General features: G+C 42.4%; 1 protein-coding gene across 4 annotated transcripts in view; it reads left to right on the top strand.

Annotated features, from left to right (window-relative positions):
- The window catches only part of LOC117413455 (delta-sarcoglycan-like), a 96,981-nt gene that overhangs the window by 57,144 nt on the left and 24,430 nt on the right, over window positions 1–15,407 (top strand). For all 4 annotated transcript variants that reach the window (XM_058997238.1, XM_058997237.1, XM_058997236.1 and 1 more), the window contains one exon: window positions 12,331–12,432. In XM_058997238.1, the coding sequence (XP_058853221.1) occupies window positions 12,331–12,432 (102 nt within the window). The remainder of the gene's footprint in view (window positions 1–12,330; window positions 12,433–15,407) is intronic.

Genomic DNA, 15,407 nt, shown 5'->3' with positions numbered 1-15,407 from the left:
TCCATCAATTTGTACACTACTAATGTTACTAATCGTATTTTCTTTTTAAAACAGGCTCTTTACAGAATTATTACCGATTTCATGTAACCCCTGGAGCACAACAAATGATAATAATCATGAAACAGGATCATTCACCTCCACCTAATTCAGCCTTTACATGGTTCTGACCTTTCAGGTCTGAGTGTATGAGAAAGGTCAGTTTTCATGCACGTCAGGGCAACACTGCTTTTCTTGTGCACCTCAGTTTCGGTGCTGCATGACTGAAGTTCTCTTCTAACCCAGAGCTCCCAGGGGTTTCAAGCCTCCATGCAGACTGAGCTCCATCAGGGCTTAAAGGTTAATCTGGGGCGTCCCAGGAAGCAAAGCCAGGGCTGACAGTTTAGCAGAATGGTGCACTGGCTTTGGGAAGCAGATCGCTGAGCGAAGGGGACTGGGCTATGGTGTGGACAGACAGCATAGTTTAGAGGCAAATCTCTGAGTGCAGGGGACTGGGCTATGGTGTGGACAGACAGCATAGTTTAGAGACAGATCTCTGAGTGCAGGGGACTGGGCTATGGTGTGGACAGACAGCATAGTTTAGAGACAGATCTCTGAGTGCAGGGGACTGGGCTATGGCGTGGACAGACAGCATAGTTTAGACGCAGAGCTGCTCCACTGTCTGTCCAGACTCTCACTTTCACCCTCTGTTGAGCACTCTGCTGTTTCAGCTGGCATTGTCATTCTAAACAGCTTCAGTCGTTTGCGCGCTCTGGGCTGAAACTGCTCAGCTACTGGTTGTTTTTATGTGGGGGAGTTGGACAGTATTAAAATCGTTTACATGTTAGCTACTGTCACATTAAAATAGCTTCCTCTGATTAGACACCCAATCCTGCAGGATTTCAAGGTCACAGAATGCCAGGCGACCTTCATCAGCAGCAAAAACCCCACCATGCAGCACAATCTACAAGCCCCGGTAATATTCACAGCATCTGACACTCCGAGATGTCCATGCACTGCATTGATTATGAGCAGTGTCTGAACGGGTATACATAATCCTTACAACAAATATCATTGCAGCTTGGAGATAAGCAAGGTTCACGGGACAAGTAACCTTGAAAACCCCTGTGGGACTGAACATCGAATAAAAAGACGTTACATCATAGCTACTGTATCAAACATATCTACTGTATCCAGGATCCGTTCACCCAGACTCCTGTGAGACTGCTGTTTAATATTTCCCTGTGTGCGGCTGCTGTTTAATATTTCCAGTGCCTGACCATCAGTAGTAGTATTAGCAGTAGTCTCAGTAGAAGAAGCAGAGGTTCATTTGTAAGCACAAAGGTACCCGATCTTACAATGAAGGAAGCGGGAGAGCGTTTGTGTTTCTAGAGGTAATGCCCACACCTTGATTTGCAGCAGCTCCCGCACACATGCTTCAAGTTAGCACCTGCTTGTGTTTTTTTTAGAGCGCCGTGGCTTGGGTTGTAAAAGCACTAGTAATGCTGCATCCTAAGGTATGTAGTTACGGACCGGTACACGTTCGTCATTCGCTTCATGGAACTGGAATCCCTTTTTTGAATACATTGTATTTAGATATCGATTTCTTTTTGTCAACTCTTGTTTTTGTTTCATAGGGCTCATCATGTGCAAACTGTAGAGTTGTCGCCTGTCAGATGAAAAGGTAGCGGATCTGGGATGGGGGGGGGGATGCAGCACAACTCAAGTATTTAGAGAACGCTCTTTATTGCACTGCTGCAGGTGTGACAAAGCCCACGATGTAGCATTCGCTACAAAACCTTTTCAGTCATGGATCTTTATTAGATCAGCTGCTTTTCATCTTGCAATTATCTTCATTTAATCAGAGTCTGCTCTTACAAAAAATAAAAGCAAATCAAATCAAATGAAGAGCTGCTTAACTGAGACCTACACCCTCAAAAGTGATTACTTGTAATTGAAGACCTGCAATATCTCAATGATCCCCTCCTACAATCACAACTAAGAATAAAACAGCAGTACCTTTGGGCTGTTTGATATAAATACAGTCAGATATGCAATTAGAAGAACCTTGTTCAGGTTCTCTTAATGGGGGCTAGTTAACCACGGATACCAGCTGCACAAACACCAAGTGCATATCCATTCTAATGGAGATGAGTTTACCTGCCTTTGAAATGCCGTATCTCAGTCTGGCTTCATCTCCCTAAACATTCAGTACAATGGCTTTCTCTGAGCTCAGCATTCGTTCAGCCAGCTCAGAATTCGTTCACCTTTTCAGCTTCTTTGTGTGTGCATATTGATTTCTCACCGCTGCTTTTCATACAAGTATCACACTGATGAATGTCAATGAAAATTCACTTTGTGTGCTGGAGGGTGTGCCTTTGTTTATATCCATGTAATTGTATTGTAATGACTGGGTTATTGCTTATGATTCCTGCTTTTACACTGTAACTGCTGTGCAATTACATGGAAAAGGTCATGTGATTACATGGTGACAGCCTCGTGGGACGGGTCGTTTCCATGTAATTACATAAGGATTGCACTGGCGTCCCGCATGTGCGGTGCTCTACATTAATGTGGAAGTTAAACCCATATTTGTTTCAGTTTAAGCTGCTTTAGTTTTGTGTTCTATATGTACACACTTTGTGGTGTAGCGACTAATGTCAACCACTATTGCAATAGTCCAGCAATAAACTCTCTTGACAAAGGAACGAAAGAATGAAAGAAATCAAGAAAGAACCCAACCCCAGAAGTTCTTCCAATGCCCTTGTCATAGCTACTTCAAGTTTCTATCCAGGAAGAGCAAGAAGCCATTTGATGAGAGCCCTCCTCAAACACACGGATAGCCATGGATTTATTATTATTATTATTATTATTATTATTATTATTATTATTATTATTATTATTATTTATTTCTTAGCAGACGCCCTTATCCAGGGCGACTTACAATTGTTACAAGATATCACATTATTTTTTACATACAATTACCCATTTATACAGTGGGGTTTTTACTGGAGCAATCTAGGTAAAGTACCTTGCTCAAGGGTACAACAGCAGTGTCCCCTACCAGGGATTGAACCCACGACCCTCCGGTCAAGAGTCCAAAGCCCTAACCACTACTCCACACTGCTGACAGGAACACTGCAATTCTCTTTAAAAACAGAGATCCTGTGATCCAGGTTAGACACAGGATTCACCTGGACTGAAGAGGGACTATCAATATAGTCTAGGGGAGACCATGAATCCTGCTGCTGTCTCACATGACTTCATGACTTTGTAACAGCAAAACTGAAAAACATTTACAAATAAAAAAGTTGTGCTATGTGCTTTTCCAAACTCTTGGAAGGTCTTACTTGTTTGGGGTGGGGGATGAGATGTCAGGAAAGAGAAACACCATGAACTGGTGGAGCAGGGCAGCTGGGTGTCTTTATGTGAATGATGCATGATCACTTTAATTTTAATAGAAATGTTCTATATCCACTTATAATACAACAGCCAAGCTGCACTACTACTAGCATGAACTGCACACTGAATAGACATTTCCTGTAAAGTATATATCAAATCCATTAGCCATAAGCTAATGCTTTTCTCTTGTTACGAATGTGCAGCCATTCATTTAAAACGTAGCCTGTATTTTCAATTACACTAATAAACTGAGTTTTGAAGCTATACATGTGGGTCTTATATAGTGTGTGCATTTATATGTTATATTTTCAAGGTTGTATTTTCTCAAGTTCTATAGCAGCAACATATGCAGTGAGGGGGAAGCGTGTTATATCACTTGCAGTTTTAACAAGAACTTTAAAAGAGGGACTTTATTTTAATAAAGCACATGACACGTCCACAGAGCAAACAACACAAACAAGTGGAATGATAATGTTAACCCTGTCAATGGCAAGACCCGAATAAGATGTTATGACATGACATTTCTCGACAAAAAGCAAAATGCCATTTTGGCATTTTCAACACTTCTGCCCAGCACTGTCGGAATATGTGTTCGAAAAGGGCAGAATCATAACGAACCTTGCTCAGTCAATTGGAACAAATTGGTCTACATAGGAGCGGTAAGAGCTTTTAAAGGTAGCGAGGCTGCTAGAAATCAAAGGGTTTGACAGAGGGAGGGATGGGGAGAGAGAGAGAACATTCCATCATACTGCAGAATTTAAAAAAAGAAGTGGAGGGGAGGGGGATCCAGAAAGAGACAATATTTCACCTAAATGTTATTCTAGGGAAATGCAATTAAAAAAGGAAGAACACCTGTCTCCACTGCTTTGTTATTGTAAACTCCCAGAATGATGTTTCTTCTTACTAATGACAACTCATAGCAACTCATCCAGCAAGCACAAACTGTTCTAGAGGAATCTCACCGCTTCAGCCTCTATAGACGTGAGTTTCTGCTGCTATACTTGTATGCTCTCGACTGTCAAAGCTGTCAAAACTGCATTCCCTATCCAGGCACATGAACAACCTCAGTCTTTTATTAGATTCTGAGCCTGCTCCTGAACATCTCTCTCTTTATAATGCAGTACAACTTGTCATGTGTTTTTTGGTTCCTGGTTCTTGAGAAATCATGTGACACCGTGACCTTTCAACTCTGTTGGCGCCACCTGCTTCTATTCTATCCCACGTAACATGGTTGAAAGGTCACGATATCACGTGGTTTCTCTAAGGATGCTTTCCTGCAGTATGCTGTGCTGTACTGTTCCTGCAGTATGCTGTGCTGTGCTGTGCTGTGCTGTTCCTGCAGTACACTGTGCTGTGCTGTGCTGTTCCTGCAGTATGCTGTGCTGTGCTGTACTGTTCCTGCAGTATGCTGTGCTGTGCTGTTCCTGCAGTGCTCTGTGCTGTGCTGTACTGTTCCTGCAGTACGCTGTGCTGTGCTGTGCTGTGCTGTTCCTGCAGTACACTGTGCTGTGCTGTGCTGTTCCTGCAGTATGCTGTGCTGTGCTGTGCTGTACTGTTCCTGCAGTATGCTGTGCTGTGCTGTGCTGTGCTGTTCCTGCAGTACACTGTGCTGTGCTGTGCTGTTCCTGCAGTACGCTGTGCTGTGCTGTGCTGTACTGTTCCTGCAGTATGCTGTGCTGTGCTGTGCTGTTCCTGCAGTATGCTGTGCTGTGCTGTTCCTGCAGTGCTCTGTGCTGTGCTGTACTGTTCCTGCAGTACGCTGTGCTGTGCTGTGCTGTTCCTGCAGTACACTGTGCTGTGCTGTACTGTTCCTGCAGTATGCTGTGCTGTGCTGTTCCTGCAGTGCTCTGTGCTGTGCTGTGCTGTTCCTGCAGTACCCTGTGCTGTGCTGTGCTGTTCCTGCAGTATGCTGTGCTGTGCTGTTCCTGCAGTGCTCTGTGCTGTGCTGTACTGTTCCTGCAGTACGCTGTGCTGTGCTGTGCTGTGCTGTTCCTGCAGTACACTGTGCTGTGCTGTACTGTTCCTGCAGTATGCTGTGCTGTGCTGTTCCTGCAGTGCTCTGTGCTGTGCTGTGCTGTTCCTGCAGTACCCTGTGCTGTGCTGTGCTGTTCCTGCAGTATGCTGTGCTGTGCTATTCCTGCAGTACACTGTACTGTGCTGTGCTGTTCCTGCAGTATGCTGTGCTGTGCTGTTCCTGCAGTACACTGTGCTGTGCTATGCTGTTCCTGCAGTATGCTGTGCTGTGCTGTTCCTGCAGTATGCTGTGCTGTGCTGTTCCTGCAGTATGCTGTGCTGTGCTGTTCATTTTCTTTTGCTTGTCAGGTCTCACACATACAAATCTGCAATACACAATACTAGAATAAGACGAATACAAACCAGACACAGCACTTCAATGAGGAGTCTTCTTCAGTCCTCTGTCATGTTAGAACGATGTGGCTGCATCCTGACAGCCACATCGATCCCGCAGTGCCTATAAATAATATATGTACCAGAAGGCAATTTTAATGAAGTTCACTTTGGCCTCTACGGAAGCGTTTAGCTGCCATGTAGAGCACACAAAAAAAGCATGCTTTCCGTTTTCATGAGGTCATTATTATGTTATAACCAGGGCTTCTGATTGCAATTTTTAAAAGATAATTATGCAAATTATTTCCGGAAGCAAACACAATTCATCAGACTTCAGAACATCACACAGACTAATGCACTACTAATATGTCATTGTAGTCGTAATCCTAACTTGTTGCATCCTAGTTCATATTGTGTTTTAGTAGTATTATTTATTTTGCACTTTTACTGTGAACTACACTGTATTTAAATATGAAGCTTGCATTGTAACCCTGTACTGTCCTGTCCTTGGATGAAGGTGTCTGCCAAATAAATAAATAAACAAATGAATGTGCAATATCTCACTTGCACAAGTACATTCACAAATCAGGAGAGACTGTCAAGCATGGCTGATGCAGTAATCAAATGCCACTGTATTTTGAATTGGCCCTGAACCATAAGGAAATGTTGGAATGTTTGGATGGAATTGTGATGCAGTAGAACACTTGGGTGACAGCAGCGATCTGATGCTCTACATGCACGCTGGACAGGTGCATGGATGCAGATGAAGGCTTCTGAAATGCATTCGAGTAGAATGTGTTGTCAGTCAGAATGACATTAGACAGCTGCTTGATATTATTAACTCCCAAGGGGTTCAATTTAGACACAGAAATCGATTGAGACGCATAACTCAGATTTTCTATGGCAACTTGAGTCCTATGATAAACTGAAACCCTATGGAATCTGCATTAACGGTGCAATTGATGGATATTCTAGATACATCATGTGGTTAGAAGCAAACACAACTAACAGTGATCCGGTAGCAAGTTATTTTATGGAGGCTGTGAAATCAAGAATGGGACGTCCCAATTGAGTATGTGGAGATTTGGGGCTGACAAAATACTAGCACTGGTTCTGTTTCTGTTTCTACAAGATAATTACTATGTTACGGCTTAATCAGCGGAGATCTGATTCCGTTGTATCGTTACATGTGCTGTTCTTATTTGTTCTCTACATGGCAGCTCTACGCATGGTTTCTGCTGAATTTATTTTGTGCATGTACCTGCACAGCATGGGGGACGGGAGGGGGGGTCTAGTTAGAGAAAGATGGCAAGCATGAAGTAAACGCTAACAAACTTCTAATCTCCCCCAACGGGCCCTTCAGCTCTGCAGTAATTGTTATCACATTTCCTGCCTCCCCTTGAGATTGCATCTACCTTTAGAATTGGGAAAACAGAATCACTCCACTGCCTTTTTATAGCAAATTATACCACTGGGAGTCAAACTTCTTCCCAATATATATTTACATTCTGCTATCTGGTACATAGTGTGGTAACACTTTACATGAAGTGCCTCTAATTACCGTGTATTTACACTTATTAAATACATGTGTGCTTACACACAATCGCAATGTCATTATACACAGTGTCAATCTGTTTGCATGATATAAACCTAACCCTAATCCTTTTCTGATTCAATTGTGTACTTAGTTACAATGTTACGGTTCAGATTTATGAATGACTCTTAGTTAACTTAGCACCTTACCCAAGCATCTGAACTCTTGTAAGGCAGATTGCCGCTCGTGGAATTCCCAGACGATTCTTTTGGAATCTTTGTAGAATAGCATCTGTTCTCCTGGATATGCTGTTTATGCCAATACCTCGATACACGTGAGAATGGGACTTTCACTGTTATGAGGGGTTTGGTAATGCATGAAACATAGTCATTATATAAGGGAGGTAACAGAATAGAGGGAGTTAGAGAGATTGAAAATAAAATAAATGGAAAAACTAACGTGGTAAAGAAAATGTGGGGTTGGTGGTGAAAAGCCATCTGTGAAAGATCTTTGATGTAGTGTTGCTGTGTTGTTAATTAACACTGGACCATATCGAGCAATATGCTTGCTGTGGCTGTACTGGATACACTTCTGAATACAGTTACAGCGCACTTGAGTTACACTTTTTTTGTCCTTGTTGCAATATTTAATGGTTGTACAGTAATCTGCCGCGTATCCTCCCGTCACACATCCACCCTAACCGTTTATCCTCCATGATCAATGTGAGTTCATTACTGAACAGAGAATCTGAGTTCAGAGATTGCAGATCCTTCCAGAGTTTTCGTTCACTGTGTTGTATGTGCTCCATGCGCTGCCATTGCTGGTAGTGTCACGTGAGCTGTTCAGTGTGTTGATATGTAAATAAATCCTGTTCGCCTGCGGGGGGCGTATCAACGTCAGCCTCCGTCTCGCTCTCCTGCCTGTCACTCAGCAGTGAATGCACGCACCCACACGGCAGACGGCTACTCTGCCACAAGCATTAACACCCTGTATCTTTCTAAACAAGGGATTTAGAGAAGCTCCCTAATAAAAGCTGACTCTCAAAACAATAATTGTGTGAATATAGTAATTGTTACATCTGTGTATAATGGTATTTAAAACAGGATTCATTTATTCTCTTTTTTACATATCCGCCTGTACTCTGGTTCCACCGCAGTCGGGTATGTGACGGGTTACTGTATTTATTACTGCAAAATGAATACATAAATACTTGCTAATGATCTGCTTCAAAGTCATCCTGTGCTGTTCTGCAAGTCATTCTCAGCAGGCTGTGGTGCTCGTGTTTGATGAGGTTAGAGCAGGAATAGACCCCTGTCAGTTCACAGGTACAGTACGGTACCTGTAGTGTTGATGATGTGCTGTTACCTGCGGCTGGCACTGGTGAATATAGTGGCGTCCAATTTACTGTCGGTATACAGTAGATCTGGCACCCTAAAAAAAATAGCCTTTTGTTTGCTATGTATGATGTCACTGCATAATATTTGCATATGTACAATATTGGATGCGCATATATTCCATTACCCGACCATCTCAAACCGCTGAGAACCACTTGATTTTCAAATCTCTTTCTTGTGCAAATGCTACTATGAAACACATGCACTTTCCTAAATGGAAAATACAACGTGCCTTTGATGTTCATCATTGATTTAGTCCTGTGATGTGCCATTCTCCTTCATAGTTAAGGATTTCATTAACTCGCAGAACACAACACTAGTCTAGTGCATGTCCTGCCTGTTACTGCTGCTGCATTGTTAAAACGTTGTTACTCAAAAGTGCCAGTAAGGGTAATACTAACTGCATACAAACATAACACTAACGCGGTGGTGGTACTGTGGTGGGACAGACTCCTGTTGAAATTTGCTAGTTTGGAATATAATATTACTCTGAGACCATTCATTTGTCATCCTTTCCAAAATTAGTTCCATCGCCTACAATATGCAGAGATTGTGCACCGGAAATATTAATGAAGCAGACAGAGATACCATGACGTGTCATGCAGTAATTTAAAGGTCTCTTATAATGTCTTAGCTACCTGTTTCATAACACTACATTGGCATAGCCTGCTAGTGTGGTGCTGTTAATAACGCCCTTTATAACACATGTATAGCTAGATTATCAACAGTGTATAAACCTGAATCAAAAGTGTTGTCAGCAACCGCACAACTAAGTGGGAAATAATACCAGCTTGTATTGACTTCGATGTGTCCTGCTTTACACAAGCAAGCACCCAGTGCCAGCACCCTGAGCATATCTATTCAGCCCCTTTGAACCTGGGCAAGCCTAGACGGGAGATTAGAAATGAATGTTGCGATACACGTACTCATCTTGAATTAATGCTACCTGTTCTAAATGCTCTCTTCTGTTGATGTTGATATATACACATATATATGCCAGTACCAAACCTCTATGCATGTGAGGTGGCTGCCTCACAGTGGTAATTAGCCCCAGAGATCACAATGTTAAACAATGATAATAACCCGATTTGGATCAATTACAAGCCCAGGGAAACAAATGGACTGATGCAAGCTGATGGATTGGCCCACCTATTCACAAATCAATCACTGTCAAATGCAGTTAACCCAGGCCTCTGATTGGCTGTTTGCTGTTGCCCATGTTAATGTTTTGCTAATTAGAAGTCTATAAACGCTGACAGTGATTGGTAGCCAAAGTGCACCAATGAGCAGTAATGAAGCTCTTCCTATATTTGGATTGGCAGAGATGAAGAGAGGCTGCACTGTGAGTTTTTCATGCTAATTGAATAGGAAGAGGTGCAGCTTTTCACTAGAAGGCATGCTGCATTCATTAGCTGGACAAGAACTGGCACTTTCTCCATCTTTGATGATTTCAATCAGATTTAAAGAGATGAATCAGCCATTAGCATTTCATTTCCATTCCATCTCAAAGTGCAGATGAAATCAGCGTTGTATTACAAAAGGAATATGAAAAGGGATGAGGCATATAAAGACAGTGCAGCCCGATGGAGGAGTACAAATATACAGGCCATCCACACGCAGTAGGACAGAGAGCTTGTTATCTGGGAACTGGACTGTAGACCTGTAACATGGTAAGCACAAGCAGCCACATGTTATCACATGTATGATACCACACCCCTGAAGCATGGCATCTGCTCTCTCTTCTGTGTTAATACAGTGGTTTAACCCTGTAGAGCGCTGGTGCTGTATTAGAATGATCTTGTGAAGGGTGGAACACCACTCCTCACATACGGCTGGGACTTGCTAGTTACTTAGTAAATACATGCAAGTACACAATTGTATCAGAAAAGGGTTAGGGTTATATCATGCAAAAGGATTGACACATTAAGTACATTGGAACTATACATAACCATGCTGATTCATTCAAGATGGCTTTGAAACTGCCACTGCATTAGCTGATCAGGAGTCAGCACAGACGCTATTTCTAAGCAATATCTTTAATAACTAAAGCCGGGGCTTTAGACAATACAAATGCAAGACACACCTGCATATTGAATCTGGAAGGGCCAGAGTCTCCGTAGGGCTGAATGTTAGCCTCCATTCCGTACACCTGAGGGTTTGATGAAATAAGCTTTGGTAACACTTTGCATGAAGAGTCTCTAATTCCTGTGTATTTACAGAGCAGTTTCTTAGTTTCATAGTCACCCTAAACCTAACCCTATCCCTAACTCTTTTCTGATACAATTGTGTACTTACATATATCGTGCAAAAAGATTCACACATGAAGTGCATTGTAACTATGCATCATAACTTTGTAATGACGTGTAAGCACACATGTATTTACTAAGTAACTGCTCTGTAAATACACAGGAATTAGAGACACTGCATGTAAAGTGTTAGCGAGTTCTGTTTGGCATTCTGTGAAGCATTAGACCGTGTGCACAATCTGTGTGTACTGAAAGTAAGCTTGAGGAAGCACAGGCTGTATTGAAGGGAACAGGAAGAAAATGAAAACTAATGGAGGTGTAATCCCCAAGATGGGAACTCACTTCAGTGAGAGAGCAACACCACCATCAATTTGGGATTCCCACAAGTCAAATAGATCTTCATTTTGGATGAGTAGAAATAAATACTCTCTTCAGAACATACAATGCATTCCATTTATCTTGAGCTCTGAGTTGTAGACTGTGTGGCAAGTCTTGTAGCTGCTTGAGGGGAGTGTTTGGTATGAGGCTATCACATTGATGGACCCAGCTTCTCTGATGAAAAAAGATCACTAAATACAGTTAAGAAGAAGAAAAGAAACAAACAGAAAATAACATAAAAGCGTCATCTTATATAATCTCCCTTGAAAAGCTTTTTTAAACTTCAAAAGGTCAGTGGGAATGTACACCAATGGACTGAAATTACTTTGGCACTACATTTAAGTCAAAGGACTGACAGTCAGAACCAATGAATAATTTTTAACATGTGAAGGTTTTGAAATGCATTTTGTATATATATATATATATATATGTATCTACTTTCCTTTGCTGGCGTGCTCTGCTGCAGATTCTTCGTCGTATTGTAATGCAGAGTTTAGAGGAATTCCCCGATGCAGCCTGGCAGGTGGAGGTCATGTGTCATACTGTATGTGTTTGTCCCAGGGGTCACAGAGCTTCATCTCCATGTGTTAATGCTCACACCTTGGATTTTATACACTGAAGTGGAAGCCCCACTCATGACTGCAGCTCACATTACTGTATATGAAAGCAAAACTCTCCACGGGGGTTTTATCCATTTAAACGTTTTTGTTGCTACTTTTTTTTTTTTTTTCATTTTTTCGGAAACTTTACATGCAGTGTCTCTAATTACTGTGTATTTACAGGGTAGTTACTTAGTAAATACATGTGTGCTTACACACAATTACAATGTTATTATGCAGAGTTATAATGTACTTAATGTCTTTGTGCATAATATTTTGTAACTATAAACATAACCCTTTCCCTTACCCTTTTGTGAAGTGTGTACTTACATATATCACACAAAGAGATTTAGACATGAAGTACATTGTAACTGTCTTATATAACCCTGCAAGCATGGTCTGATCCCATTGTTAATGAGCATGAGGATAATAACTTCGCCTCCCTCTTGTTTCAGGATGGTATGGGTCACCTGCGTATCACTGAAAAGGGGCTGAAACTAGAAGGGGATTCGGAATTCCTAAAACCTCTTTATGCCAAAGAAATCCAATCCAGACCAGTAAGTACAAAGCATGAGCTTGACAGTAATAACAGCACACGTTTAGAGCCTGTCTCACTGAGATTAAAACAATGCATGAGGAACACAACTGAAGAGAAGCCAGTGCTGTGTGATGTACCATGAAGCCAGTGCTGTGTGATGTACCATGAAGCCAGTGCTGTGTGATGTATCATGAAGCCAGTGCTGTGTGATGTACCATGAAGCCAGTGCTGTGTGATGTACCATGAAGCCAGTGCTGTGTGATGTATCATGAAGCCAGTGCTGTGTGATGTACCATGAAGCCAGTGCTGTGTGATGTATCATGAAGCCAGTGCTGTGTGATGTACCATGAAGCCAGTGCTGTGTGATGTACCATGAAGCCAGTGCTGTGTGATGTATCATGAAGCCAGTGCTGTGTGATGTACCATGAAGCCAGTGCTGTGTGATGTACCATGAAGCCAGTGCTGTGTGATGTATCATGAAGCCAGTGCTGTGTGATGTACCATGAAGCCAGTGCTGTGTGATGTATCATGAAGCCAGTGCTGTGTGATGTACCATGAAGCCAGTGCTGTGTGATGTACCATGAAGCCAGTGCTGTGTGATGTATCATGAAGCCAGTGCTGTGTGATGTACCATGAAGCCAGTGCTGTGTGATGTATCATGAAGCCAGTGCTGTGTGATGTACCATGAAGCCAGTGCTGTGTGATGTACCATGAAGCCAGTGCTGTGTGATGTATCATGAAGCCAGTGCTGTGTGATGTACCATGAAGCCAGTGCTGTGTGATGTACCATGAAGCCAGTGCTGTGTGATGTACCATGAAGCCAGTGCTGTGTGATGTACCATGAAGCCAGTGCTGTGTGATGTACCATGAAGCCAGTGCTGTGTGATGTACCATGAAGCCAGTGCTGTGTGATGTATCATGAAGCCAGTGCTGTGTGATGTACCATGAAGCCAGTGCTGTGTGATGTACCATGAAGCCAGTGCTGTGTGATGTACCATGAAGCCAGTGCTGTGTGATGTATCATGAAGCCAGTGCTGTGTGATGTATCATGAAGCCAGTGCTGTGTGATGTACCATGAAGCCAGTGCTGTGTGATGTATCATGAAGCCAGTGCTGTGTGATGTACCATGAAGCCAGTGCTGTGTGATGTATCATGAAGCCAGTGCTGTGTGATGTACCATGAAGCCAGTGCTGTGTGATGTATCATGAAGCCAGTGCTGTGTGATGTATCATGAAGCCAGTGCTGTGTGATGTATCATGAAGCCAGTGCTGTGTGATGTATCATGAAGCCAGTGCTGTGTGATGTATCATGAAGCCAGTGCTGTGTGATGTACCATGAAGCCAGTGCTGTGTGATGTATCATGAAGCCAGTGCTGTGTGATGTACCATGAAGCCAGTGCTGTGTGATGTACCATGAAGCCAGTGCTGTGTGATGTATCATGAAGCCAGTGCTGTGTGATGTACCATGAAGCCAGTGCTGTGTGATGTACCATGAAGCCAGTGCTGTGTGATGTATCATGAAGCCAGTGCTGTGTGATGTATCATGAAACCAGTGCTGTGTGATGTATCATGAAGCCAGTGCTGTGTGATGTACCATGAAGCCAGTGCTGTGTGATGTACCATGAAGCCAGTGTTGTGTGATGTACCATGAAGCCAGTGCTGTGTGATGTACCATGAAGCCAGTGCTGTGTGATGTACCATGAAGCCAGTGCTGTGTGATGTACCATGAGTCTCTTATAGCAGCAAAGCAACTGTTTGTACAAGCCCCCCTCCCTCTCATTAGTGTTTCTGCCTGTTAAACACATACATACAGACAATGAGGGGCTTGCTTGCCTCACGGGTAAGATTTAGACAAAGAGAATCACAGAGAGCCATGAAATCAGCATTTATCCAAACAAACATGTAGCCCTCTCTGATATACAATGTGCTGCATGAACCATTCTTAAAATGTGGTTAAGGAGCAGCCATGCTAATAAGAAACGCCGTGGTCTATCCCATTGCATTGTGCACACGTTCATACTGCAGATTCTATGGGTTCTTAGAAGCCCAACAGACAAGCGTTCCAGCTGGTGCCTTCATCTTTAGTCCAATGCATGGGCTCCTGATACAGTCCGTGGTGTACAGTATTGCATTATTTAAAAGAATGTGAGATTAGGTTTTTTTCATTAACTTGCATTTTACTAACAATCAGACTGCGTCTGTGATTACGGGTTTAACTGCAGTACCAAATAGCAAAACTAACAAAAGCTGTGACACAATCGCAAAGATTTTCATCAGAGGGGTTTTTTTGTTTGTTTTTGAGGATCGCAGCACTGTAATTACAATTGAATCCTAGCCGGCACAAGCCTTTTCTTAAATGTGAAATATGTATGCGTATTTACCTCCCTTAACCATAAAAACAAGTGCTGTAAAGGGGGTGTAATATCAATCGTAATTTACACATTAAACATTATCTCTCACGCTTTCATCATAAAACAAAAGCTTCTCGCTATCACTAATTAAGAAGGTAATTGGAGCATGAAGGATTACCAAGTAGGTAAAAGTGATTTGTAAGACAGGAAGATGCATTGGCCCTGATTTGCATTTTAGTTTCAACACATAAGTTATGAAATGTATTCAATATTTTGAAGGGTCAGCTTCGCTCTCAGCTGTGGCGTACCCTGCGTTGTTTCCTGAAATTAAATTGTCTTTATAAACCTGATAATTTATCACAGACAACTGTGGGAACCATCTGCTGCCCTGTAAATCACAGCTGAACACTGCCTGGAAATTGATAGAACACCGTAGCTAAGAGTATTTAAGCCTTGTTTTTTTATTTTTTATTGTGGTTTTAAATGATGTTCTTCTAAAGCTCTTGCCTGCCATTTTTCAGTACAGTTGTTAGGTTTCTAATCCCATTTGTGATGAACTGGATACACAGTCCTGGCACATGGTATCACACAGCTTGTATACATTACAGACATGCCCTAACAGGACACTGACTGGCAGCCCATTT

This window comes from Acipenser ruthenus, chromosome 23 (assembly GCF_902713425.1).
Source record: "Acipenser ruthenus chromosome 23, fAciRut3.2 maternal haplotype, whole genome shotgun sequence".
Lineage (NCBI taxonomy): Eukaryota > Metazoa > Chordata > Actinopteri > Acipenseriformes > Acipenseridae > Acipenser > Acipenser ruthenus.
This window is presented reverse-complemented; position numbering and strand designations above follow the sequence as displayed.